This window comes from Suillus plorans (genome assembly GCF_016647745.1).
Source record: "Suillus plorans strain S12 chromosome Unknown HD556scaffold_53, whole genome shotgun sequence".
NCBI classification, from domain to species: Eukaryota; Fungi; Basidiomycota; class Agaricomycetes; order Boletales; family Suillaceae; genus Suillus; species Suillus plorans.
The window spans coordinates 78,738-105,080 of record NW_024537437.1 but is presented as its reverse complement, the minus strand read 5'-3'; the positions used below and the strand labels follow the sequence as shown (position 1 = coordinate 105,080).

Below are 26,343 nucleotides of genomic sequence, written 5' to 3'. Positions count from 1 at the left end.
GGTAGATTCTATAGGGATGAGGTCCTAGTAACAAATGAGCATGGAACCGAATAGATTTAGAACTGCAACTACCATTGATGGTAGTAACATCATGCGGATGACGTGAGGAGGTATCAACAGTAAAAGGAACACTGGGAAGTTGTATTGGGGGTTGGACCCATCCTGAATATCGAGCATTGTGCAAGGCTGGGGGCGAGGTGTTGGATCTGAGAGTAACATACTGCGAAGAGGGGAAATCTGTGGAAAACATGGGGAGAAGGTGATAGTGTATGGAGACTTGGGATGCTCAAGGTATTGTGATGAGGAAGGATTATATACGTTGGGATGACCTTACGGGCAAAAGGGAAAGAGTTCCACGAGTCCTATATCAGTACAGCCACACACTCGCCCCCGTTTGGAATGAGCGCTTGATAAAAGAGTTTGGAATGAGTTCCAAATCACAAGGACTTACGGGCATTGCCTTTATAATTTTCGCCAGGTAATGATTGACCAGAAAGGAATCTTTTTGCGATTGCCATTAATTTCGCACACCGCTGTAACATTTGAGTGCAAAAAATGTATGTCCAATTACGATAAAGTTGACCTGCATACTGTGCTGCAAGATCTATAACCCATGTCAGTACCGACAACATAAATTGCGGAAAAAACTTGCCTGCATTAGACCTGGCGAGTGGAGTCATAATAGGCGTGCAATGCATCTGACTTTCCCTACCTCAACCGAACGCCAATGGAGTTTTGATAATGAGAGACCCTTCTGGACTAGCGGTACGACATAGCAGAACTGCGGAAATGACACATTGCAACTTGAAGGGGCACTGCAACTTGAAGGGGCATTGCAATTTGAAGGGGTCGCCTTCTTTCTTTGACAGACACCAGAGGAACCATCCCGAAAAAAAGGGTGAGAAACGGAGCTCCTAGTAGCTGATATATAGCCGGCATCCTATATGACGGCCGTACACTCTTTTGAATCGCACGCTCCTAAAGGTTGCATCAATCAAACGACCTGTCAGATTTGCGTGGCCCATAGTGTGGATGACAGAATACATGCCGCATCGTTGTCACAGTCACCTAAACTTTCGGATTGCACTCCTCCAAGGCCCTTCATGACATGCAGGCTCCGGAAGTCCAAGTATGCACTTGCTTAAGCATGTTTGTCTTGCGCTCTACGGGAGCTAGAAAATCAAAGTCTCGAGCTAAAGCGGCAGGCCCTAGTAAACGCGCTCATAGTATTAGTATACACGTCTCCATTTTGGAGATCCTGATGAGTCCAGCAACAAAACCGGCAATTAGCGCACGTCCCACGACGTCCCAGTAGCGCTGGTGCTGGAACGTTCGAACTCTTCCTTATGGCATCTTCTGCTACCATTTCCAGGAGCATCCGGATCTTGATATATGCAACTAACCATAGGAAAACTTCCGCCGCACCGGCCGCGTGCACAGTGGCCATCTTGACTCTCCATCTAATTCATCCACAATCTCGACAGGAAATCTTGATCTACATAGAAGTAAGACAATCTTTTCATCACGTACATGTCTGAAATGCCATGTGCTGCACATCTTTCTCAGCCGTCTCTTCCCCTCTCCCATTTTCCAACTTCCTCCGATGCCTCTACTCCCATGGGCTGTTCTGCTTCAGTACGAGAAAATAAACAAGGTAGAGTGATTGAAGGAGGAGGTATAGGTTCAAGACGTAGTTGTGACGAGTACTTGCGGCGTTCGGAAGTGGGTGGAGTAGCGCCTAGTATCTGATTTCCGGTTTAAAAAAATAGGAAGGTCACTCGAGGGTTGCCTGGACCTGTGACAGTGCTGTAATCCCGCGATCGTCATCGTGGATGTACGCAGGTCGCTCTTCTTCAGTACTAGTGCGCGCAGTGAAGCTCAAAGTTATGAGCGAACGCCAAAGTTGAACACGAGTTAAAATTGGATGCTGAAGTAACAGTCCTGGTCTCGGTTATCGGAAACCTTGCCATATGAGGAGCAATAGCCCCTATGACGTGCAGAACCAATTTCATATCTCGAAACCTCAAAAACCGACACATAAAAGGTATGTACATTTCGTCCAGAGATGAATATTATTATGATAAGCTCTTAAACCTCACAACCCACGTCTCAGGTGGCTCTCCCGCACCCGGAATGAGTCTCCTCTTTGCAAACGCCTCATCCTTGACGAGCCCCCCAAACGCAACACGAGACCCAAGCCAGTCCACACGGAGTATTAGAGGCTCTCGCCGCGCAGGTTGTGTATCTGCATTCGATACAGATCGTAGCCACAAAGTAGGTTTCATGTTTAGCCGACGATCGCGCGCTCTGATGAGGCTCGCTTGTTTATCCTGCGCAGCGGCTCCCCATTCTGTATCTGAGAGTGGACGTTGCAATGCAGCGTGCAGCGCATTGAGGACATCAAGACACGTCACACCCTGTTCTGCGGCACTGGGTTCAGGGCCGATGTTGAACGCCCAGGGAAAGTCTTGGCTGATCAGTCGTATTCGGTTGTGCCGTGCTCGCGTGAGTGGCACTCGAAGGAACTCAGATCCCCATCCTGCATATGAAGATGATGGTGGAAAGTAGAGAGAGTTGGGTGGGTATCGCAGATCATATACCAGTTGCGCGCATGGTGCTGCGAGGAGGTAGGCTGATGGAAGGCATCAAGATCAATCCAGATTACAAACTGGGTCTGGACCGCACCGATTTGTGTGTCCTTATCGATCAGTGGGATTGAATTCTTTGTTCGTCGTGCAGGGTCATCTAGGAAAGTACGCAATTCAACATCTTGGCAGCCGTAACTAAACGAACGGGGACGTTTACGTTTAATCGCGGCAGTACGCGTCTCAAAAACACCTTGGAGAGATGGATTCTGGTGAGCGCCACCTTTATCATCGAATCAGATTGTATGATAACCGGAATCAACCACAAGAGCCTACCGTTCCACGTGCACGAGTTAGAAACATCATGGTGTTGGTGTTCAACTGGCCACATGATACCTACAGAAAAAATGGGTTTAGGGTCAAACGAAGGAGAGGGAAAATACCTTGCGCCCCAGAATTCGCGCGTGGGTGAGTGTCATATTGAAGATGAACCGAGTAAGGTTCTGATAACGGTTGAGACAGATAACCACATGTAGAACATGAATAGTTGCTTACGGGTATGAATGGCGTTACCGTCAACGGGACGACGATTTGACGGGGTGTTGAGGTCAAATGTGACGTGCCGTTTAGCGGGCTTCTTGAACGAAGGTGGGGCGACATTGGGAAGCTGTATTGGAGGGTTGGGCCACCCCTTGTAGCGAGCATTGTGCAAAGCTGGAGGGAAGGTGTTGGGATCAGGGATATCCCATCGAGGACGAGTTGAAAAATACATGAGGGATGCGGTGTTGGTGTTCTATGACTTTGGAGGCTGGAAGAGGAGGCATCCTGGTGAAGAGGAGATTATATACCATCGGATAACAGTATGGCAAAGCCTTGCCCGCTTTACTTTTGAGTGCAGATATTGGACGCAACATCCAATCGAACCATGTGAAACCAAGCTGACCTGCCGTGCTGTGAAAAGAAGTTACCCTCCATCATTTTTAACAATATAAATGTGGAAACTGCCTGCCTTCATAACCCAGCGAGTGTAGGTGCTACTGCCAGTTGAGCACTGCCACACTGCCACCCAGATAAACGACACTTGCCTTTTATACATTCAGCGCCAAAACACTCCTGCAAGTGACCAAAACGCGATGAACACACCACCAGCGTTTTCATTTCTGGTATGTCTTCGCCTTCTGCTCGCAGTTCTACCTCTTCCAGGTCAAAATCTCCTCAAACATGACCATCAACTTAGCTCGCCATTGACCTCCTACCTTCGTTGTATGTGCCAAAGCACTGCCAGCCGATTCTATTGCTAATGCATATTAATACTAGTGAAAGAAGGTCTCTGGCTTCTCGATAACAATATTGATCCATATACAGGAGGATCATTTCACCATGTATGACATTTCAGTGGACCAAATGTCATGGACTAACCATCTGCACCGTAGTCTCCTCTCCTACTCTCCTTATTTTCAACCATAGTACCTCCACTCCCAATTATATGGGCTATATCTGATGCTGTGGGAGCATGGGCGCTTCTCCGCATATGGCGCGCACGCCAGGGTTTATCATTTCAAAAGGGTACGAGGTCCAATGTAGAAAATCTCATCACAAGCGTGTACGATCTACCACTATATTTCGAGTACGCACCTAACGCACCGCGCAGCTACTTGCTGAATCCCTACCTCCTCCTTCCATCACTTGCCCTATCCACATCCACATTCGAAAATACCCTTACCCTCCTTGCTCTCATGTTTGCATCTCAAGGTACGTCCCAACGCGTCCGTCCAAGTTGGCTCACACGCATTCTTCAATTCCAGGCAAAGTGTCTTCTGCTCTCCTCGCTATCACATTCGCAGTTCACCTTACCCCATCCTCCATCCTTCTACTTCTTCCAATCTTCATGGTCCTCGTCTCCTCTCCTGTGTCGCACCTCGCTTCACCGCGTCCTTTTCATGGCAACCTCAAGCGTATACCGTTCCTCTTTGGTGAGTTCACACTATACTGGCTCGTCCTTGTAGGCGCGGCATGTATTATTACGGGAGGAAGTTGGAGTTGGGTCAGGGCGTCGTGGGGCGCAACGTAAGTCGACTTCCAATCCCTGACAGATGGTTCATAAACACAGCATCCCAGCCTCACGCTACCAGACCTCACGCCTAACCCTGGTCTTTGGTGGTACTTCTTCACTGAGATGTTCGATCATTTCAGACCATTCTTCCTCATGGTCTTTTCTGTGCGTTCTCATCTCTTCGTACATGCATGCCATCTAACTGCATAGTTAGGTCCACCTTGTCATATACATATTACCTATCTGCATAAAGTTTCAGTAAGACATTCTTGATAATATATACGTGCTAGTCTTCATGGGTTCTGATGCACCCCATCTGTAGACACGATCCGCTCTATGCCGCGTTCCTCCTCATAGGCGTCCTGGGGACGTTCAAAGCGTACTTGACTCTCGCAGACCCAGGCTTGTTCCTAAGTATGATATCGATCTTCCCCGAAGTACATGGCTGTAAGTCCCCTTCCCTCCTACAACCCTACCCCGTCTCGTACTCACCTCACTCGCATTCTTCCAGACCTCCGACATCCCATCATCACTACACTCCTCCACCTACACGCTGCGCTCCTCCTCCCGCTTCAACATGTACTCTGGGTGAGCGAAGGCCGTGGGAACGCGAATTTTTACTATGCTGCGAGTCTTGTTATGGGTATGGCGGGTGGTGCAGGGCTTGTGGATGCATGCTGGGCGGGGATGCGGATTGCTGTGGGAGATGCAAAAGAATGGGCTGAGGAAAAGGTAGATGGTGAGAAAGGCGAGGGTGAGGGCAAGGTGGTGTGGTGGGAGGTGGTACAACAGTGAGGAGTGAAGAATTATTCGAGGCTGGTTGCCGTTTTTGCGTACATATTTTGAAAGTACCAGATATGTATACCCAGATCCGAGTCGGCAGTGACTGTTTGCCATAATTTGGGTCACTCTACTACTCGGCTGAACAACTTCTTTTTGTGCACAGTAACGTCACCCAATTACCTACAGGCTAGCGCTCACCGCGAAGGACTTCGCTCAGTCGGCTCGAGGCTTTACTCATGGGAGATCCGTACAGTGTCGCACACGCTTGAGCGCTGAGCAGTGGCCGAGGTGGGAATTTATGTGCTCATGGCCTATGGGATGTTCAGCTTCAGAGGTGAGTGTACTTGTCATTTATAATTAGTCGTTTCCGGAGACACAAGGATGTTTGAGGTTTTTTTGAATTACAGTGCTTCTGATTCAAAATTCCAAAGCGCCCTCGTGTTTCATTCGTGTGCAGTCGTTATTTCTCGGATCAACTGGTTGGCAGGGCTCAACTTAGTCTCCCATGGACAGACCAATAGAAGGCAGACGGTCGTCCATTCTGTAAAGCGCACATCGGAGTCCTGAAGTACTACTCACTACTTGTACAACGTCTCCTTCACATGTTCCACATGAGCGATGCAAGTCGGCTCTCTCCTAATGCGAGGGATTGATGGTCATAGCACGTTTTGTGGTATGACAACGATGAAACAAGACTTCGCTTCGGCCTGTCAGCACCACAGAACTTGATCGTTGAGGGATACTTTCTCTTGATCAAGACAATAAAGGTCACTAGCGATGTCTATGATGCCGGTGTTAATACAAACGCAGAGTGCAGATGCTGATATCTTAACTTTATGGTGAGCGTTCCCGCTGAACAACAACTTGATCAACCATCCGCAAAGCCCTCTCACCCCAGATCCCCGCCCTCTTTAAATTCGGCCGTATTCCCAATCCTCCAGCAAGCAGTACATCTGCGTTTGAAGATCTGAAAGTCTGATCTCCCAGCTGATATTGAAACCTTGGTGTCGAAGATGCCTGAGACCCTCCCACACCCAGCTTTGGCAGTTCCATCTGGGGTCGTGACGCGCGATAGGAATGCTTGCCAGGTGTCGTTCCATTAGGGTTAGCTGATGGGCAGCTACTTTTCCAACGGCGAAGCTTCCGCGCCATGCGTCTGGGTGTGGGTATGGTTGATTGCGTCTGAAATCTATGGTGTAGGTGTCCATGTTTCCTAGGATGTGGTATGTGTTCCCGATACTGGGACCGGTTGGGATATAGATCACCCAGTGAAGTGGGTAGGGCCGTAGGGGCTCTTTCTGCCCTTGCCAGAATTGGACGACTTCGACGTTAAAATACATGACTGGGGCAGGCATATTACAATATGGCTGCGGGATTCGGTAAGTTGCAGTTCGAACGACGCTGGATTGTGCTCACCGAGATTGACTGAGCAAAGACGGAGGAATGTGGGGTTTAAGTTCGCCAATGACCCAGATTTATACCCAAGCCCTGGTAATTTTGTTTGGCGAGTGGCTCTGACGTGTGGGTGCAACATGTCAGAATGTGAATATGGTGTGCGCTATGGGTGAACTACCAATTGCTGCTCCCGGCATACAATCAATAGCCCAATCAAATGAATTGTCGATGTTGCCTCTTTTAAATGATTCCCGTTATCGCACAGCCGGCGGTGTTCTGGGCCTGTAAGATTAAAGAAGCGCACTGAGCTCGGGAGGAACATCTGCAGGTCTTCATAAACATGGCATATTGTCACATTTCTCGTCGATGAATCGATGACGGCCCAGTACAGTCAGGCCCGCCGTTTGGAGTTGAGTTGAAACCATGACCAGCACTTGCTTCAAGTTAGACTACGTCACCAAATTGGGCGTAGCTTGCCGTGTCTGCCGCGTGGCGGGCCCAAAAATGCCCCGTCAATCGGATCTCGTTATAAACCCAGTCCCAGCTCAACATTCTATACTGGGTTCCTGTCGACGTCCCGGCGGTCTTGTTCAGCAAATACATATGACGCAGCACGTTGAGTATATTATTAATTTATCGCTCCCTGGACCTTTATATGCACATCGTGACGTGTGACATCCTGTACAATAACCTCATGTCAGAGAGTGATGAAAGAATTGCCTGGATTTGTAGGTTAGATGGTCCACACTGCACAACGAAACAAGCCGAACAAATGCACTAGCCAGAACAGACTCGGATTACACGGTAAGAAGTTACTAGTGCATTGCAATAAATTTCAGATACAAGACATGGCCATCAGAATAACATCTCAACGGAGCGCAAGACCATGCAAACGACCAGGATGCTGAAATCATTGACGCGGTCGTGATGCGGCATAATTGACTCAGAGGCTTGATGCGGCATCATTGACTCGCAGGCTTGACGCGACATGGACATGGATGGGATTTGTCGGACATGGGCGGACGTGACACCGTGCTCCGAAGCAGCACACTGCTGATCGAGAGCTCTGAGCCAATTTCCGTGGCATCAGACCTTCGATGACTGGCTAAAAAGCAGTTAGACCGCAAGTTGATAACACCTATTTCCGCAGATAATTTATCACAAACCCTATTCAGACAAGTAGAAGGTAAAAGTACAGTCAGATATTTTGGCGTTCCCGATGAAGCCTAGAATGACGGAGCTACCATCCGAAATAAGAAAGTACGAAAGGGATTTAAATCAGGCTGAATGTATGAATCGCTATTTTAGCCAGGAGGATGTATCATCCCTGCATGCAATCTGCAAAGTCTGCATAGGATAATGCAGCGGGATTTCTCGGTCTGTTTCAATTGTCCCAGGAACAACCGAAAGGAATTTTTGAGTATCTTTATTGATTGCGATGCGAATAAACACCATGTAGAAGGCAATTGAGATGATCGGATTGATCTAGTTGACTGAAGCTCAATGATTTTTATTTCGAGTATTGATAGTGGAATTACCAAATCTCCTATGACATACGTGCCATTGTTCGAAAGGGCAAAACATATTATCGCGGAGAAGGTGGTCGCAGAGTATAAAGCAGCAGCATCCACAAGCACGCGCACAATAGGCCTTATACCCCTCCTGGTACGAATTGTAGAGACACTGCGTTCGATCGTCCATATGCGGTATGCCAGCAATCCTACACATGTTTGAGTTCACAAGTGTCTCGATATCGCGCTTATGCAGCAATGTACTTACCTGAACTGACCAAATTGGTTGCAAAAGTAAAGACAATGAACGCCGCGACCCAACGTCCAGACTGGTTAGTGAACACACTTTCGGCATCACTAGCCAGTGAAAGATCGTAGACCATATAACTCCCACACACTTCGAAACAGATTGAACGTCAGAGCACACACTTTCTGAGTATAATGGCAACCAAACCTGCAATTGCACACCACATCATGCACGGTAGGATGGCAACCCAGACAGATTGCCAAACGACGTAACATCGATAGACCTTTTTGTCAGAAAGGGAATTTCTATAAGCTATGAGGGTTTCAAGTTGGCAGGTAAAGTTTTGATCCTACCACTACCCCGTCGGCAAGCAGAGTTTGCATGAGAATCACCGTAGTCTTGACCACATACGTCTCTTGGGTATAGTCTGCGAAGAATGCCGCTGGGCCGCCTGGAAAAGTGTTACGATACTTCACCAATCCATCTTCGACCCGAATAATGTCTATGACCATGTGCTTAGGGGTCTTCAGCAGATGGCATCAGATTCAAGTGACGAAAACCTAACCATAGTACTCAGTAAAAACAGAAAGACAGCAACCGCAGCGATCGGCCGATTGACGTCCCTCATGCGTTTTTTATAGGTGAATGTCCAGATTGTACCTATAAACATGAGAACTGAAAAGCCTGAAAAATGTCAGTTTGGTGAGCATGAAACGGATACACTTATTGCAACACTCGCCATATAAGATCCCTTCCAGAACTGTTGACATGATGGCAGCGGCATCCAGCGGCATGCCAGTGTCTGTTGAAGCCATGGCGAAAATGATACCTTCAAGTTGGGTATGAAGACGGTGCGGATAGCATCGCTAGCCACCTACGTTATATGATGCTACGAAGTGGCTATAGATAACTTTAATATCAGCTTCCTCGGAACCACATAGATGCGCAGTGATGTTGATCGTGAAAAACGGCATGATACGCCCAGTCGTGGAAATCAGAAGTCGCTAGTGTGATTCGTTCTTATCTCCCGCAAGCTCAAACCCCGAGCAAGCGAAAGTCCTTGGAAGATGCAGAATAAAGAATAAGCCGAGGTGGGGTGAGTTGAGGTGTGTTTGGCCACCTGCGTTGGTCAGCGGTTATAGTCCAAGGTTTAAAATACTTCGATGACTTGATCGGGCAGAAAAGGGACCGAATAACAGTATTTACGAACTCGCCGCCTCAGAATGATAGGATTGTGCTGATATCATGGTCATCTTTTTACGGTCTTTGCGATGCTGGAACGACAATACACTGTAGTTCATTCGACAGCATCTAGTCGTGTGTGAGCGCGTCGATGGGAGGTTTCTGTACAGTCACAAGCCTATGATATGGGTCCCACGCACTTCAAAAACAACTTGAACGTCAGAGCACACACTTTCTGAGGATAATGGCAACCAAACCTGCAACTGCACACCACACAGGGCATGGTAGTATTATAACCCCGATAGATTGCCAAAGGATGCAACACCGATGGATCTTTTGGTTGGAAAGGGGACTTCTGTAAGCCACAAGCTGGCAGGTGAAGTTTGGATCCTACCACTACCCCGTCGGCAAGCAGAGTTTGCATGATATTCACCACATTCCTGGCCATGAACGTTTTTTGTTTGACGTCTGCAGATAATACCGCTGGGCCGCCTGTGAAATGTGTCGCGAGACTTCACCAGCCCATCGACACGAATGATTGATTATGTGCTCGGGAGCCTTTAGTAGATGGCATCGGAATCGAGCAGCGAAAATCTAACCGTACATACGAGGGGAAAGCATATGACAAAACATGTCCAACATAGGGCCTACGACCCCAAAGGACTAATTCTGACGCAAAAAAATCCAACCGTATTGCTCAGTAAAGAATCTGCAGCGACTGCCGATTGACGTCCCTCGTGTGTTTTTTGTAGGTGAATGCCCAGATGCGTACCTATAAACATGAGACCTGAAAACCCTGAAAGATGCTAGTTTGGTGGGCATGAAACGGGTACACTCATTGCATCACTTACCGTATAATATGCCTTCCAAAGCTGTTGACATGATGGCAGCGGCATCCAGTGGTATGTCAATGTCTGTTGAACCCATAACAAAAATGGATGCACGAATCTGCAGAAAATTAGTGTCCTAAGTGGTGTCGGACCACGGCCGTTCGAGTCAATATAAACCGCACAAAATTTTACAAAGTACTGCAAGGTGGTTCATCGCTGCACGAGTCCATATATATGTACTTCATCGAGGATAAGATCTAGAAATAAATTTAGAATGTTTTGTTTTGTTAGTGCCGGCCGCGGCAGGCGCGGCACGACCCCGCCTTCTCACACTATTCAGAGGTCGAATCAACACCTGAGTGAATCGTGTGCCTTAAGTATCTTTGACCGTACATCCAACTCTACATAATTTCTATGGTACATACACAAACCATCCCTTCATAGCACAGCTATTACTGTTGACCGCACCAAAAAATCCAGCGGATATATCCTCCATGAAAACGACCTCAAAACGCAGTCGTCGAGTCCACCTCGATCGTAGGCACGATAGAAGCGATGAACTTTAAGAACACCACAAGGTAAAAGTCCACGCGCATGCCCTCCACTTCCTCTTCCTCCACTGGGGTCTTGACGCCCTCCTCCTTTGCGCCCTTGCGCCCGAAACCCCATTTCTTCTTCCCGTCCTTGTCTTGGTGCTTGCCAGAATTCTTCCGTGCAGCTAGCTGCTCTTCTACCACACCTGCATTCATGCGCTCGATGACTTTCTTCATCACACTTGCGTGTTTGCAGGGATGTACGGAAGCTGCTTGGAGCGTTGAGGAGTGTGGGAAGGCTTCGATGGTGACAGTCTTGAGAGCATGGTCTGCTGAGATATCTTGGAAGATCTGCGATGGTGTTAAGGGTGTGCGATTCTGAATCACAAGATATAAGCGGGGAGAACATGTTTACGAAGCGATGGAAACAAACCTCGTCATAGCCGAGCAGCCAAATCCGGGGAGTTTGGTAATACTTGTCGTATGTGATCATCACGTCATATGTTCGTACTTGTAGGAGATTGCCATTTGCGACCCCAATCTGTCTGCGCATCTTGTCTAGGATCGGGCTTGAACAACAATCGAAGAGGAAAACTCACGATGCATCGATGACGCCACTCGCCTTGGGCACAACCGGTGCCACCGTAGCTTCATCTTCGCCGTCCTCCAGCCCCTCTTCTTCCATGTCAGGGATATCATCTAGATCCGGGGTCTCTCCCACCGTAGCGCCCGTCTCCGATACAATCGACACATCTGCCATCGCGCTCGCCAGTCCATCACCATCCAAGTCCGGGATATCATCGATCTCGCCTAGGTTCGCAGCAGAGTCCACTGTGGCCCCTCGGCCTGCATGCGTTTCTACCCACTCATCGGCAGCGCCCGAAGAATCACCGAAGGAGAGAAGTCGCTCGGCGTCTTCATCGGCGTCTGTGTAAGCCAGTGATGTGGCTCGTCGAAGGCAGGGGACGCCACGAGTGACGAGATATTGTTTCTCAACGGGGAGGTAATCGCGGGCTTTGGACGCGTCGCCTTTTTCCCTGAAGTATGGGGGCATGGTTTGAGGGGCTGCATTGAGGTTGAAGAACTGGTTGCACGTACCACGTCCATACTGGGAACTTGTATGATAGAAAGTCTCCTGCTGCGACAAATTCCTCTGAAAGCAAGATTGGGATACTTGTAGTTAATGATTGGTGATGCAATACCTACCGGGGGTTATACGTCCGTGCTCTTTGAACTTGCTTTCTTTGAGGACCTGGGCATTACTTAGACTTAGCGATGGTCAATTGCGATGGCACGCACCGGGCTGAGATAGTCGCGAACGGCCCAATATTGTTGCTAGAAAGGATCTTGAGCCATCTCCAAGCACCATCTTGCTTTAGCACGAACCTGTATAGCATGCATGGTAATTTGTGGTATGCTTCGTCTGGAGAGTACTGGGAGATGAGGGGGAGAGCAAACGACAAACCCTTGCCGCAATCAGTACTACATCGACCGTACCTAATCCGGAAACCAGTGATCACGAGGCACGCGACTGGGGTACTGACTCCTGACACCTTACTGTAACCGCATTTCAGTGTGCCGTGAGCCAGGTATATTGTCAACATCCCTTCTAATGGCTAGCATCGACCCCGCATAAAAGCAGCTCATCACCAAAACACAAACCAAATCTCGTAGATACTCAACAAAGCAGCTAATCATGCTGAAGCCTTGTCGGATTTTTTGGAGCTCCTCTCCTTCTCCTTCTTCTCCTTCTTATCCCTCTTCTTCTCTTTTTTCTCATCGTGAGTCAGTGGAGGAGGATCGACATCCATTGTCGACGCCTTAATATCAGCAACTGGTTCCGTGTCGTGCTTCTTTTTCTTCTTCTTCTTTTCCACGGGTGCAACAGACGGAACGTCTGTAGGTGTTACGTCAACGTCCATGTCGTCCTCCGGGACCTTTTCTGACTTGTCTCTTTTCCGCTTCTTGGTTTTTGTCTCTCCCTCGGTCTCGACTGGCGTAGGAGATGGATCCGAGGCGTCATTCGTCGGTGTTTCTTCGACTTTGTCCTTCTTGCTCTTCTTTTTCTCCTTCTTATCTTTCTTACCTGTGCCTGAATCTACGGGTTCGTCGTCCCTCTTCCGCTTCTGTGATTTCGACTGGCTCTCGTCGCTTTCCTTGTCCTTGGTCTCCTGACTTTCTAAATTCTCGCCCTCGACAACAGCTTTCCGCTTTTCCTTTTTCTTGGATTTCTTTTCCTTGTCTCCTGGAGTCTCGGTCGGTGCTGGGGTATCGTCGATAGTAGACTCTACAGCGTCCTCAGAGGACTTTTTATGTTTCTTGTCCTTTTTCTTCTTGTCCGTTTTTTGAGGTGATGGAGATGAAGGCGCAGATAATGGCTCGACAATAATGTCATTTTCTGATGCCTTGTACGAGTCAAATACCGTACTATAATAACGAATTACACGTACTCACCTTTGTGTCCTTGGCTTTTGAATCAGACTTTGACTTTTTCTGTGATTTTATCTCAGTCATTTCCGGTGCTGGGGCTGATTCTTTTTGGGGCTGAGCCTCTATTGGCTTCGGTGGTATTACTGAAGGCTCTGGTGGTGTTACAGTTATAGGCGACATGCGCTGAGGTGTGCCCAATGGAGTTCCGTTGGCGCCAGTGGCCTGGTAACGCGTTGGTGGTCGCGGCTGGTATCCCCCATTGCCTTGGAACCTACCGTATCCATTCTCTCGAGGTGCTGCCCCCCAGCTCCCGGCCTGCTCACATGAAAAAACTATCAAACACGCAGGGATAGACAACTCACAGATCTAGGACCCTTGTACAAAGTCTTCTGATACTTCTCTGCTTCAGTCACGCACGAGGTGTGTCCCTGGTACTCAGCAGGGGTGTGGAAGGTGGTCGAGCAGTCGATACAGTCGAAAGCTGCATGGCAGAAACTGTGGTGTTGGTTGAGTTTTGGTTTTTTTACGACGTCACTGCAGCCTGGGTAGTTATAGGTGTAAATATTAGAGTTAGTGTAACTCGAGAAATGAACGATGGCAGATACTAACTGTGACATCTGTGGACCGTGCATTAAGATCATACATATGGATGGTGAAAAAGGGAAAGGATAGCGTACTGGAATGATACCATTGAGATAGAGGTCTCTTATTGTGTTGGAGCGACTGACTTTTTTTCGTGCTCGCGTAGACCTAGGCAATTTTATGCCAGGCGTCTGGACTCGAGATTGAAGAAACAAAAAAAGATGTTGAGTGACATGTAACCCTAACCCTAGCACTGAATTGCGACCGATGTAGACGATCAAGAATATTCAAACCATCATGATAATCATGATCAACATTCAACGTTTCCACATGTGCGTACAATGAATCGGGACGGGTATATAGAATGTACGTATGATATATGTCACATAATCAAGGGTCTGGCGATACGTTATAGTATAGCGTTGCAATCAGTGGAGCATCATGCCCAGGGAAAACTGGACATGGCCAAAACGGTTGAGATCAAGTGGAATATTGTTTAGACATATAATTTATGCTATAATATTGTGTAATCTTCAACGACACGATCGTCTACACATCGCATCGTAAAAACATTACATCGTTGTCGATTTGATGCGCACACTGCGGCCATTGCGTTGTCGATCGCACTAAAGTTTGTCAAGCGCTCGCACGACGCACGTGCACCGCATGCACTTCTGCTATGCAATTCATCGACTACTTCACATCGTGCTGCATCACATACATCGCACAACGGCTAGCTATAGTACGTACTCTTTTGTTTGCGCAGAGTTTGTGACATCATTCACCCCAAAGTTATAATTCATTGGGGCAACCCTATTTTTCCTACTTCTCCTCATAACATCATCTTCCCGCCAAGTCATCATCCTCCTACTGTCGCCAACTTCCTCAGCAGATTGTATGAATCTTCGATTTAAGTATGTTATCACTGTATGTATCATAACAAAGGTTGTATGCTCAGTAAGTGGAACTCTTCTTTATGTTGTCCAGTCTAATGACTCCGAGACTGTTCCAAGTTCGAACTTGAAGCTGGTACCTGTACCGACAACCACTACCGTCCTCGATACCATATCCTTTCATTCTACTGACACTTCTGTCCACAGTCTTATGATAGGGAGGCTAGAGAACTCGTAAGTACAGCCTTGCTACTCATATTATCAAGTCGCTGAGACTTCTTAGGAAAAAGCAGGGCGCTGGACGAAGAACAGCGCCTGCTCGCTCGTCTAACTCCTCTACTGTCTACATCATTCCTGCCATCGCCTGCTGGTCGCTTCCAAATTACCTGTGCTCGCCTGTCTCACTCCACATCGCTCCTGTTCTTTTGCTATTGCCTGCCGGTTTCCTCCCGATTGTCTCCCTCCTCGCCTGTCCACGTCGCTCCTGTTCTTTTGCTGCCGTCGAGGTTGCCTGCTTTACACTGTCGTGCTAGTTCTATCACCATCATCCTATATCGTGTTTTCTGGTCGTAGGTCGAAGCATTTGTATTAGTAGATTATAGCATATTTCACCCGAATACAACCGATTTTGTCGTACCAGTGGAACTCGATTGAAATATGCTGAAATATGATATCAATATTCTTAACATATCCTACAACATTCGAGAAGATTGCAACAGATGCGAAATATTCTATTTGTCTCCACAGCGAGTCTCCTATAGTGAAATATGGTGCTTCTGGATTCGTCATATTCCGCTTGATCTCAACCGTTTTGGCCATGTCCAGTTTTCCCTGGGCATCATGTATGGATGCACATTGCACTCTCGATGATAATCAATGGTGTCATCTGAATGATTCCCAAAAGATACACAGCAGATGAGACTAATAATAGGTGACGGAAGCCGTAAGGCATAATGCATGTAGAAGCATAGGCATCGTTACACGGGGTCCAAGAGAAAACAAGGAAAGGTATCATGAAACTCCCATGATGATTCGGATAGCATCACAATCACGGTTTTCCAAATCTCACCACCCATGTCTCCGCGACAGTATCACTTCCAGGTAGATGTCTCTTTTTCTCAAATTCTTCGTCCTTCTCCAGCCCCTTAAACATTGGCGTGTCCCCCAACCAATCAATTCTCTTCAGTCGTTTATCCTTGTCCTTCTCTTGCCTCGCCTTCGCAGCCTTCTCGATTGCTTCCCTCCGCGTCTTATCAAGAGCCACGATTGCCCACTCTGAGTCTTCGATGTGCTTGTGTAGCATTTCATGCAATCCCTCAAAGATCGCGCCGCATGTGACTACAGAGCCGGCAGGCGCACGGATGAGCATTGACCAAGGGAATGCCTTCGAGATGATGAGGATCTCGTACGTAGGCGCCACGAATGCTGGAATGTGATGAATTTGTTGCCATGTAGTTAACATGATTGCTTCCCGAGCGGGCTTGCGGATATCGTAGCGCACGTAGGTCATGTCTGATGCAAGGGTGGGGTTGAGACTGGGCCATTTGGATTTTGGTTGTGAGTGTTCGACTACGGGTGTGCAGAGAACATGGTCAGATTATAGGTGAGTAGTGGAGATTAGACGGCACATACAGTTAAATCCTTGCCATCTTGCTGGTTGATACGGCGGCTGGTTGTGGTAGGGGGGGACATATACATGAGGGTTGTATTGTCCTTGGTACCAGTTGGTAGGCCAACCATTTGGGTAGGGATTCATAATGAAGTGTGTGGTATATAATCAGAACATATGCTGGGATATATTGCGACCTTTATAGGTCCGTAAGGCGTCAATCTGAGTTGACAGAACTATAGCCGACAACTCCCGAAAGTGTAGGTTTCCGTAAGTCTTCTACAACACCTTGGTAGAGAGTCACATTGTCCGGAGATGACTTTGTGCGCCGCAATAGCTCAAATCAGGAGACGCAAATCAGAGAGGCTAAGCCAGGCTGAGCAATATCGCCAAGTAAGTTAGCGAATGCAGTGCCTGTAATCTTCTGAATCATGTGATGCTAAAGCAAATTTAAAGCACTGCAAGGGGTAAAGCGCTTAGCTTCAAGTTTCGAGTGACAGACTGACCAGTGACAGTGCACACCGCCCATGGCGGTCCCATTTAGAATTGAGAGCGAAGGCGCTCAGAGCCTGGAGGCGATGCAACTCAAGAGAACCCGATTTAGGCGCGTTGTCGACGGATGCTCGGGAGTCAGGACTCATTCAAGTACCGCCGCTGAAGGTGGAACCCGGCGGTCGTTCGACTTCGTCAACTTCAGGAACTTGCTTCGGATCTCCTAAGGATTCCGCAGCAGCTGTGCACAGTCTATGATACGTGCTCGTATAACAAATAAAGATCCCCGTTGACATGCCAGTGGCTGGGCACCCTCTCTAAGGTTGACAAAGCAAAGTTCATGTTTGTGTAAGACTGCCAACCACATGATGATAAATGTCTTTGCGCACTGTGCGGAGCCGAGTGAACTGACGACTCGATGACAAGGAAGGCTTGTGAAGATCAGCTACTTATAGATGACTTTAAGGCTTGCGTATACGCGTGGTGTGAGGCGTGTGAAGGAGTTGAAGAAGATCATTAATATAGCGCTCGTCCGTCGCAAACGTCAAAGGGGCCCAATGTCGGCTAAGCAGAAGCCTCGATGATTGATGAGTACTAGTCCCCCTCACCACAAATACTTGATATCCTAATAGGGCCTAATGGGGCTCGTTGCGTTGTCTAAATGGCAGAGCACAATTGGCTGGCAGAGAACCGATAAAGGATTATGTAAACCCTTACAGATATTATATTTCTGCAGGCAGGCGGTCAGCGCGTGATTCAACCATTAATATTCAGTGCGTCTTCCCATCTCTATCCACTTTTTGAATTTTTGCTTTATCCCCCCCACCATGTCTTTCGCCGCGATTCGTGCACCACTTCGCAGGCAGGCTTTGTCTGCATCCTTCAAAAGGCCTCAGCTGCGCACGTCTTCCTTCCGCAAGTATTCAACGGAAGCTCCTCCAGCAGCCAAGTCCAACACTGGTCTCTACGTCGGCCTTGGTGCCGTCGTTCTTGGTGGTGGTGTTGCATACTACTTGTATGATTCATCTTCGGAGACGGCGAAGGTGACTTCTAGTGCGCTGAAGTCTGCGGCTCAGTCAGCAAAGGTTGCCACAAACTTTGTCCCGACTAAGGAAGACTACCAGAAAGTTTGTTCTAACCTTTCTGTGGATGCTAGCTGGAGCTTATCTTTCGTGTTTCAGGTGTACAACCGTATCGCCGAGGTGATTGATGATGCCGACGACTACGATAGTACAGTATTTGAGCGCCTGGTTTGGTTCTTTTTCTCATGCTGCTTTCGTAGATGGCTCTTTCGGCCCTGTAGTTGTCCGTCTGGCATGGCATGCCTCTGGCACATACGACAAGGCTACTGGCACTGGCGGAAGGTCAGTTCTTCATGTAGGCCGATTAGAAGCCGCCTTATCATTAACGTAATTATACAATAAAACGCAGCAACTACGCGACCATGCGTTTCCAGCCCGAGTCACTCCATGGAGCTAACGCGGGTCTTCACGTCGCCCGTGAAGTGCTAGAGAAGATTAAGCAAGAGTTTAGCTGGATCAGCTACGGTGACTTGTGGACGCTTGCTGGTGTCGCTGCTGTGCAGGAAATGGCTGGCCCAAAGGTTCCTTGGAGGCCTGGTCGCATTGATGGCTTTGAATCCCACGTACCCCCTGATGGCCGTCTTCCTGACGCCTCCCAAGGGGCGCCGCATATCCGGGATGTATGTGTTTTTCATTTACAATCAAATGCAAGCTGACATTCAGGCCAGATTTTCTACCGTATGGGGTGAGCCCATTTATGTGGCAAAATTCTCAGGAGACTGACGCCATACCTGCAGCTTCGACGACCAAGAAATTGTTGCTCTCTGCGGTGCCCATGCTCTCGGCCGTTGCCACACCGACCGGTATAGCCTTCGCTGTATTTTCCTTTCTGTTACTGATTCAATTCTACCCAGCTCTGGTTATGATGGACCTTGGACCTTCTCTCCCACCACGTTCACCAATGACTTCTACAAACTCTTGTTCGATGAGAAGTAAGCATATGATTCCCTCTTAAAGGAAGAAGTGCTGATACATGTTGGGCAGGTGGGTGTGGAAGAAGTGGAACGGACCTAAGCAGCTTGAGGACAAGAAGACCAAATCGCTCATGATGCTCCCGTATGTTGCCTTAAGTATGCATCGTCAACATTGGCTGAAAGTCTTTCAGAACGGACTACGTTCTTACACAGGACAAGAGTTTCAAGAAGTACGCAAAGGCCTACGCTGACGACGTTGACCTGTTCTTCAAGGAGTGCGTCACTTAATAATTGGTGCATTCATATACTAACACAGTCTTAGTTTCTCTGCTGCTTACTCCAAGCTCCTCGAGTTAGGTGTCCCTACCCAGCAGTTTGTCGCCTCCGAGGCTTGGATTATGCAGACTGTTGACGAACAGACGTCCTAAGTTGTGTTGTGCATAGAGCAATTTAGCATGGAAGGTAGATTATGTTAGCCTGCTTCATCTTACTGATCACAATATCGTATATCTTGAGCTTATAAGTACATGCAGTACCTTGTACGTACTAACGCCTGGTGGATTGACTTTTAGGTGCTTTATTCGTAGATAATTGATATGATGAAGTTTCCCGTTTCTCATATGTGAGCATCGCAACAGTGGTCAAACCGTTTTGCCAACGTTTCAACCTTCTCAACGTGTGGAACCGTAACGTTCTTCCGGACATGTCCAGTCATCTGGCGGATTAAGTTTCACAGGAGTATGCGAGCTTACTCCAGGCTCTGAACAAATTCAACAGAACATCCCTGCAACATGAAGGAGTTCAACGCTCAGGGTCCTGGATCCACACCTGTTACTAAATGGTGCAAGCGCTGCACACTCAGCTCAAGAACGATACCGTATCGAATAGCGAGGGCATTTGCTTTCCGACACGATACATCAAGCTTAAGGTTAGGTCGTGCCAATTTCGTAAGTGTGGGCATGTTGAATTTGTTTGTCTGCGCTAAATTTGTGCATCGGTTAAAGTGCATGCGGCAGTGAGCTTTCCCTGACACACCCTCCGTTTCAGGCACAGCCGACCCCCTATACGTCGACAATATCCGCTCGCGATACGAGGAGGTTTGATACCCAACTTTTATCACACGTATGAAACAATTTTAGTACCGAGAAACAAAAGCTGAACATGGAGAACATGCGAGGAGAAGTGATGTATTGCGTGATGAAGATGAGGAGAACCCGTAAGACAACTGTAATGGACAGACAGTGTATTAAGATGAAGGGATTACGAGCAAAAGGGTCCGTGACTCTGTCTAGATCAAGCAAGCGCTGCGTGTTAGCCGAAGAGGCCATGAAGAGAGGGAGGATGGTATCAATACGTCGTCGTCAATAGTCGAGGAAAGCATCTGACGACCAACGCCCTTGTGTGGACACAACGTCGGGGTAAACAACCTGCAGAAGAAGCTCTGTAGCCCCTCCAATACGAAAAGCGTGCCCCGGGAGATTGCCTCAGATTGGGAAACCCCTGTGACACCCAGATCTGAAACGGTCACGTGTGGAGCCGTGACGTTCCTTTTAGTCAGTGGTAACTTGTCATCTTATTCTCAGCTAGTCACTTTCACCAAAGATCACCGTTCATGGCTGCCACTTGGGCGACCTCGAGCCCACCAACTGTGCCTCCTGCACAGGCTATGACTTATACCGTTGCCGGATGCTCGGAGCACAGCGGGAACTACGTCCCAGAAAACATACTGGTGGACACTCCACAGGACCCAACAAGTAGATGGAGCGGCGCACAACAATTACCTACAGCGAAGCAATGGATCCTGCTGAAGTTAGAAACACTCAGTGTTGTCAGTTGAGTAATTGCTACGCTTCATGATCTCGCACGCGCTGACCTACCCGCGCTTGACGAAATGAAGAGAGTATAACATTTGGAAAGGTGACGCCGACCAAACTTGTCATCGATGCGAAAACTAAGTTTGGTGGATGAAGTTTCACAGGAGTATGTGAGCTCACTCCTTCGACATCCAGGCTCTGAACAAATTCAATAGAACATCCTTGCAACATGAGGGAATTCAAGGTTTATGTAGGCCTGAATCCACACCATATGGTGCAGGCGCTGCACACACAGCTCAAGGACGACACCGTATCCGAAACATTTCCTTTGAAACATGTGAATGGCGAGGGCATTTGTTTTCCGACACGGTACATCAAGATCGTACCAGTTTCGTAAGCGGGCATGTCGAATTTGTTTGTTTGTGCTAAATCTGTACATCGGTTAGAGCGCATGGGATGAGCTTCCATATTTCAATCTGGTATGTCTCTGTTTCAGGCATAGCCGATCCTCTATACGTCGACAACATCCGCTCGCGATACGAGGAGGTTTGATACCCAACTTTTATCACACATATGTTCACTAAATAAACAATTCTAGTACCGAGAAACCATAGTGCTTCGCCACGTGCTGAAGCACTTGAGGCAGCGGAGGTTGCTAACACCATATCAAAACATCCTGGCGCGCTCAAACATTCAGGTGGAGCACCCTGTCGTGACAGCCTTGTACTCGAGCCTCGTTCTTCAAGGGGCTTGGACTGATTCCGAAACACTTCTGTCTGAAGCATCTTCAGCTGGCCTTCTAGATGCTTATATCCAATTTTGTCAACCACACTCGCAGTGGAAACGTCTTCACGGTGTGGACGCAGACGGTGACGCGCCGAGCAAGCGCGGTGGCCACGCAATGGCACTCGACCCTGAAAATGGCCTCATCTACCTCCTTGGAGGCTGGGACGGGCAGAAAAGCCTAGACGATTTCTGGGTGTACGACGTGAGTGCTGAGCGATGGCGCGTGATAAGTCATAGTACGTCTATCGAGAAGAACGGACCTATCGCTAGGTCTTGTCACAAGATGGTTTATGATACGAAATCGGGGTGCATCTATCTCCTGGGTCGACTTGGCGATGGAGATATCTTGAAGCCGGAGGATCATCAAGAACTATTAAGAAGAGCGGGTGAGATCCCGGACAGTTCTAGGTCTACTCCATACTGTTCGGAGTTTTACCGGTATCATACGCGAGGATTGGATGTTGGGAAATGGGATTTGTTGTCATTTGATACGGCGGTGAGTGGTAGAGCTGGCTTTGCATGTTTTTAAAACCGATGATGCTAGTCCTCCGGTGGCCCACCACTCATCTTCGACCACCAAATGGTGATGGATTGTGAGGCGCAAATATTGTACGTTTCCGGGGGGCGAGTTGTCGATGGCGATTGGGATTCGCCGAAGTACTCTGGCATGTATAGTTATAACGTCCGCACAAGCAAATGGAAAATCCTGCAGCGAGTGTTGTCATTATTGGCCATTTTGTCATTCTCATTGCGTCTGCAGACCCCAACCTGCGTTGTCAATGTCATCGTCTGTACAACCGCCCATCTCGCCCCGCTTTGGTAAGTCTGTCTCGTTTCACGTTTATAATATCCAGCATACTGAAGAAGGATAGGTCATTCAATGGTTCTCGACCCAATGTCGCACACTCTTTTTATTTTCGCGGGGCAACGTGATGACAAGTATCTGTCCGACATGTACGCCTACGACATCGCGAGCAACACGGTGACGGAATTGTTCAGCAATTTCAGCACAAGTGGGGGTCCCGATGCATGTTTCACTCAGCGGGCGATTATCGACGGACGGTTGAAAGAGATTTATGTGTATGCAATCGATCCCATTTCTACCCAGCTGCTCTAAACCAAGCACTTCATCTAGATTCTGTGGGCTGACCCGCGTGCAGCCCACTTGTGCGCTTACTAGCTTACGCGCCGACACCCCAAATTGGGTGTATCAGTACGTGCACCCTTCCAAACCCGGAAAGTGGACAAAAATATTGCCCGAAGTGATGCAGGAGGGCGGAGAGCCTGCTGAAGTTCCTCTTCCCCGATATGCACATCAAGTAGTGTACGATGAGGGGATGAAACGTGTATTTATGCATGGTGGAAATGCAGGGGAGGTGAATGAGCCGGTGGAGGATGTGGAGACGGAGGTAGAGGGAGGTGGTGATGACGAGCGTCCGAGGGGAGGTGCTGACGATCGTCCGAGTAGGATATCGAAGGAGATGAGGCTGGATGATTTTTGGACTATGAAGCTATTGAGGTGAGAAGCATTGCTGTAGTTCGCTCTATGGTATTAATGACGCGTGTGCTTACTCTTCAGAGCCGCACCCGAGGAAATTATTAGGCGAGCAAAATACCAGATCCGACAACAGCAGTAGGTTATGAGCCTCTTCAAAGGGATATGCTTATGGTGAATGTGTATAGGTTCCGAGAGATGTGTGAAGAACAACCCGCAGTTAAAGCCCTACGCTTTCTGCAAACGCAAGTGTCTGCAGTGGTGGACCACACAAACCCAGAGGAGACGGGTGTGTTCAGGGCACTCCTGGGGCATCTCTTCTCGACTCCAATTACCACGGATGATGGCTCCGCAGAGTCTACAAGTACACCTAAAGAAACTACTACAAGTCTTCTCGAAGAGCCACCGAAAAAACGTTCACGTCCGAACACGCCCGACGAAGCCTGGACGAGTCGACTGGATGATGATGATGAGGACGAGATGCTTGATGCGAGCACGTCAACCGTTGTGACCTCTAGCGGACAGAAGCGGCGGCACGCAGTGCTTTTGATGGAAGAAGATCCCGTGGAGACTGCGTTGCGGGACGCTTCGACAAAGCCGCTGTCACCTGAGCGGTTCAGGCAGCGTACGGAGGTGTTTGAGAGTTTATTGCAGTTTGTGGGGGAAGATGGGAAACAGCCCATGGGTTCGCTTTTAGATATGGTTGATGCAGAGGACGGGATATGAGGTTGGTGGTGTGTGATTGACACCTTTTTGTTTTGTTTTCGTGTTTTGAAGTTGTGTTTTATTCGGATTTGTAGGTTGTTTCAGATAGGTTTGGTTTAGAGGCCACATACGTTTGGCATGTTGTCAAGATTATTTGAAAGGTTGAACGTTGAACGTCGAGATCTGAGCGTTCTGGACGAATTCCACACTCGTACGATTGAGGCAAGCCTGAGCGGTCAGACCGACCAAGCATCTGTGCTCTGATTAATGAACTATCCTCTCTTGCACAATATTCAGCAATTTCCATGCAGATTCAAACAAAAGATATTGTTGCAAGATAGTAACTCGTCCCTTGGATGAAAGGTGACGTCATCGATTAGATATTGCAGCTGCGAATACATGATCTTTCCACTTCAAAGCTTCAAGTCGTCGGCTGCTATATATATGTTGACAGAGTGCGATTTTGACGCGCAGGTAGACAACTTCATCCGAGATTTAGGGCGATGCACGGGTAATGAGTTGATTTGTTTTTGCGGTACATCTATTAAGTTGCAACATGTTCTACATAAAGGCTGACTGTTCCACGAAGATACAAAAAATCATTTGTTTCTATTTTGTTCAAGCAAGCACCTTTGGGATGCCCTGTGCGTTCAGCAGTGCCTCGCTGTCACTCAAAACCCGGGGGCCGTCACCTACCCGGGTGTGAATAAGCCCCTTAACAGAGCCCACCTCCCACCGCTTAGCAACAGCCTCATTGAATCCCTCCGGTAACGCAGCCTTTACTTCCTGTCCTCCAATGACGACCTTCTCTGCTTGGGGGAAGTAGTACAGAACAAGCTGTGCTATCTCACGGACATTCGGTGTGAGCGCATAGATAACGGCGTTTGGGCCTGCATCGTATGTGTAGGCAGCCTTGGGCTGATCCGAGAGCCGGTTGTACTCGGTGATGATGGCGATAATGGCACGACTGACATCGTTCATATAGAAAATGGGAGGGTAAGTGTCAAGAGCGACAGCATGGAACTGGTTCGAGTCCCTCATGGTGATCTCCGCAAAGTCACCGAAACGCTTGTCTGCGATGGCACTCTCGATGTCTGCCATGCGGGAGGGAACGACGTATCCAATGCGGTGCTGGAGGAGTGCGGAAGTAACGACGGTACGTTGCATGCCACTGGTGCTACTAGTGCCTTTCTTGGCGTCGTTGACGACGCAGATGAGGGCTTCCATCTCGGGCCAGTGGGACTCTGGGGCGACTTGACGGGCTTTGCTGTCTAGCCCGGTTACGTCGTCGCTGCCCATATCCCAGGCGACGAAGCCACCGAAGAGGGAGCGACATGCACTACCGGATCCTCGACGGGCGATGAGGCTGAGCTCTTCAGGGGTTTGGGGGAGGGCGTAGAGTTTGGCAAGTGCATATACAAGGGCTGCAAAGCCTGAAGCGGATGAAGCAAGACCCGCTGCAGTGGGGAAATTGTTAAATGAACAAATGTGCACGTTGAAGGAGGCGATCTAGGTGTGTGTTAGTGATGTAGTGTGAGGGTCTGTGGAGAAGCCGCACCTTTGGTTGATCTGGATTTGCTGCCTCAAAGGCTGTACGCAGACGCTTCATTTCGGTGATGCATGTGTGGAGACGACCGCCGGGTTTGATTGGGTCCACCTTGCCATTGAGCCAGAGGCAGTCAGCAGCAAAGGAAGGATCAGCGCGTGCAGTGGTTGTGCTCCTGAGGTTATCCTGGCTCAGAGTAACGGAGAGAGAGGAGTTGGTGGGCAGGATGAGCGACTCATTGCGCTTTCCCCAGTATCTACAATCATATAATAGATTAGATCTTGTCTGAGCACATAAGTAGTATTGATGATCACTTTATGCAGGCGATGTTAACTGGTGCAGATGTTGTTGCTTGGTAGATGGACATGGTGGAATGAGAAGAAAAGTTGTTGCAATAGAATGGTGTCTTATAAGTTTCAATAAAAGCACATCGTACGAGCATCCATAATCCTTATTCGCGATCGAGCATATTACTTTAGCGATTAACGGTGGCTGTGCACACTGCAAAGACATGAGTGACCCCGGTCACGCCGTCCGTCGCCGGCGTAACAGTGGCGGTGTCCCCTGGTCGAGCTTTTGACTTGAATTATTGTTTCGTCCATTCCATCGACTTCGCTGACGACAACGACGAGAACGACGACGGCAGCAGCGAGCAAGATACTTGTCAAAGGCACTTTAAACTGTCTCTCTTATTTTGCTTATACTATCGTGTAATTCTGACGTCCGACGTGTAGAGGTCCCATTACAGTGCATATTTCCTGCGTGTGATATTGCGTTGGCCCAGATGCGATGTTCTACCCTTCGCAGTCGCCCGCAATCTCACACAAGCTCGCCCACCCACACCATGTTAATGTTCAAGACCAGTCCCCTTGGTCT

At 48.5% G+C, this 26,343-nt stretch overlaps 12 protein-coding genes across 12 annotated transcripts; 4 read left to right on the top strand and 8 right to left on the bottom strand.

Moving 5' to 3' along the window:
• Window positions 1-1,944: 1,944 nt before the first annotated feature.
• HD556DRAFT_1529150 (uncharacterized protein) lies at window positions 1,945-3,357 on the bottom strand (the record flags this gene model as incomplete). Its single annotated transcript, XM_041309402.1, has 5 exons — window positions 1,945-2,632; window positions 2,686-2,868; window positions 2,922-2,981; window positions 3,029-3,088; window positions 3,141-3,357. The coding sequence occupies 5 exons, from the start codon at window positions 3,355-3,357 to the stop codon at window positions 2,076-2,078; spliced, it is 1,077 nt and encodes a 358-aa protein (XP_041157064.1). The 3' UTR covers window positions 1,945-2,075.
• A 361-nt stretch (window positions 3,358-3,718) lies between these two features.
• Window positions 3,719-5,669, top strand: HD556DRAFT_1491530 (PIG-U-domain-containing protein; the record flags this gene model as incomplete). The annotated part of the gene is made up of 9 exons (XM_041308799.1): window positions 3,719-3,848; window positions 3,903-3,967; window positions 4,019-4,188; window positions 4,237-4,337; window positions 4,391-4,652; window positions 4,704-4,803; window positions 4,853-4,896; window positions 4,961-5,085; window positions 5,150-5,669. 9 exons carry the CDS (start codon window positions 3,719-3,721, stop codon window positions 5,431-5,433), a joined length of 1,281 nt encoding a protein of 426 aa, XP_041157063.1. The 3' UTR covers window positions 5,434-5,669.
• Window positions 5,670-6,332: 663 nt separating this feature from the next.
• HD556DRAFT_1242881 (uncharacterized protein) lies at window positions 6,333-6,761 on the bottom strand (the record flags this gene model as incomplete). Its single annotated transcript, XM_041298324.1, has 1 exon — window positions 6,333-6,761. One exon carries the CDS (start codon window positions 6,759-6,761, stop codon window positions 6,333-6,335), a length of 429 nt encoding a protein of 142 aa, XP_041157062.1.
• Window positions 6,762-7,940: 1,179 nt separating this feature from the next.
• Window positions 7,941-9,406, bottom strand: HD556DRAFT_1393962 (uncharacterized protein). The gene is given in 8 exon segments (XM_041303631.1): window positions 7,941-8,083; window positions 8,094-8,301; window positions 8,355-8,536; window positions 8,596-8,724; window positions 8,782-8,857; window positions 8,928-9,089; window positions 9,140-9,258; window positions 9,314-9,406. 7 exon segments carry the CDS (start codon window positions 9,387-9,389, stop codon window positions 8,116-8,118), a joined length of 930 nt encoding a protein of 309 aa, XP_041157061.1. The 5' UTR covers window positions 9,390-9,406; the 3' UTR covers window positions 7,941-8,083; window positions 8,094-8,115.
• An 839-nt stretch (window positions 9,407-10,245) lies between these two features.
• HD556DRAFT_1393950 (uncharacterized protein) lies at window positions 10,246-10,825 on the bottom strand. Its single transcript, XM_041303630.1, has 2 exons — window positions 10,608-10,825; window positions 10,246-10,552 (listed from the first exon to the last, which is right to left on the bottom strand). The coding sequence occupies exons 1-2, from the start codon at window positions 10,681-10,683 to the stop codon at window positions 10,404-10,406; spliced, it is 225 nt and encodes a 74-aa protein (XP_041157060.1). The 5' UTR covers window positions 10,684-10,825; the 3' UTR covers window positions 10,246-10,403.
• A 100-nt stretch (window positions 10,826-10,925) lies between these two features.
• On the bottom strand, window positions 10,926-12,578 carry HD556DRAFT_1393949 (putative E2-like enzyme). The gene is made up of 7 exons (XM_041303629.1): window positions 12,506-12,578; window positions 12,419-12,454; window positions 12,326-12,371; window positions 12,218-12,272; window positions 11,719-12,156; window positions 11,553-11,664; window positions 10,926-11,497 (listed from the first exon to the last, which is right to left on the bottom strand). Exons 1-7 carry the CDS (start codon window positions 12,518-12,520, stop codon window positions 11,093-11,095), a joined length of 1,107 nt encoding a protein of 368 aa, XP_041157059.1. The 5' UTR covers window positions 12,521-12,578; the 3' UTR covers window positions 10,926-11,092.
• A 50-nt stretch (window positions 12,579-12,628) lies between these two features.
• On the bottom strand, window positions 12,629-14,365 carry HD556DRAFT_1393943 (uncharacterized protein). The gene is made up of 5 exons (XM_041303628.1): window positions 14,227-14,365; window positions 14,159-14,166; window positions 13,912-14,090; window positions 13,574-13,864; window positions 12,629-13,524 (listed from the first exon to the last, which is right to left on the bottom strand). The coding sequence occupies exons 1-5, from the start codon at window positions 14,238-14,240 to the stop codon at window positions 12,814-12,816; spliced, it is 1,203 nt and encodes a 400-aa protein (XP_041157058.1). The 5' UTR covers window positions 14,241-14,365; the 3' UTR covers window positions 12,629-12,813.
• Window positions 14,366-14,574: 209 nt separating this feature from the next.
• Window positions 14,575-15,343, top strand: HD556DRAFT_1393935 (uncharacterized protein). The gene has a single exon (XM_041303627.1). It carries the CDS (start codon window positions 15,029-15,031, stop codon window positions 15,260-15,262), a length of 234 nt encoding a protein of 77 aa, XP_041157057.1. The 5' UTR covers window positions 14,575-15,028; the 3' UTR covers window positions 15,263-15,343.
• A 664-nt stretch (window positions 15,344-16,007) lies between these two features.
• HD556DRAFT_747007 (uncharacterized protein) lies at window positions 16,008-16,905 on the bottom strand. Its single transcript, XM_041311492.1, has 2 exons — window positions 16,657-16,905; window positions 16,008-16,593 (listed from the first exon to the last, which is right to left on the bottom strand). Exons 1-2 carry the CDS (start codon window positions 16,778-16,780, stop codon window positions 16,073-16,075), a joined length of 645 nt encoding a protein of 214 aa, XP_041157056.1. The 5' UTR covers window positions 16,781-16,905; the 3' UTR covers window positions 16,008-16,072.
• A 609-nt stretch (window positions 16,906-17,514) lies between these two features.
• Window positions 17,515-19,466, top strand: HD556DRAFT_1393927 (heme peroxidase). Its single transcript, XM_041303626.1, has 7 exons — window positions 17,515-18,252; window positions 18,307-18,355; window positions 18,408-18,489; window positions 18,557-18,827; window positions 18,876-18,892; window positions 18,945-19,139; window positions 19,192-19,466. Exons 1-7 carry the CDS (start codon window positions 17,953-17,955, stop codon window positions 19,370-19,372), a joined length of 1,095 nt encoding a protein of 364 aa, XP_041157055.1. The 5' UTR covers window positions 17,515-17,952; the 3' UTR covers window positions 19,373-19,466.
• Window positions 19,467-20,688: 1,222 nt separating this feature from the next.
• On the top strand, window positions 20,689-24,417 carry HD556DRAFT_1393919 (Muskelin N-terminus-domain-containing protein). Its single transcript, XM_041303625.1, has 13 exons — window positions 20,689-20,953; window positions 21,019-21,038; window positions 21,092-21,101; window positions 21,151-21,328; window positions 21,382-21,481; window positions 21,534-22,217; window positions 22,266-22,432; window positions 22,482-22,540; window positions 22,594-22,801; window positions 22,857-23,240; window positions 23,301-23,354; window positions 23,405-23,943; window positions 24,017-24,417. Exons 1-12 carry the CDS (start codon window positions 20,734-20,736, stop codon window positions 23,940-23,942), a joined length of 2,622 nt encoding a protein of 873 aa, XP_041157054.1. The 5' UTR covers window positions 20,689-20,733; the 3' UTR covers window position 23,943; window positions 24,017-24,417.
• Window positions 24,418-25,934, bottom strand: HD556DRAFT_1393911 (Diphosphomevalonate decarboxylase). The gene is made up of 3 exons (XM_041303624.1): window positions 25,782-25,934; window positions 25,480-25,723; window positions 24,418-25,430 (listed from the first exon to the last, which is right to left on the bottom strand). The coding sequence occupies exons 1-3, from the start codon at window positions 25,907-25,909 to the stop codon at window positions 24,540-24,542; spliced, it is 1,263 nt and encodes a 420-aa protein (XP_041157053.1). The 5' UTR covers window positions 25,910-25,934; the 3' UTR covers window positions 24,418-24,539.
• Between the last annotated feature and the right edge of the window lie 409 nt (window positions 25,935-26,343).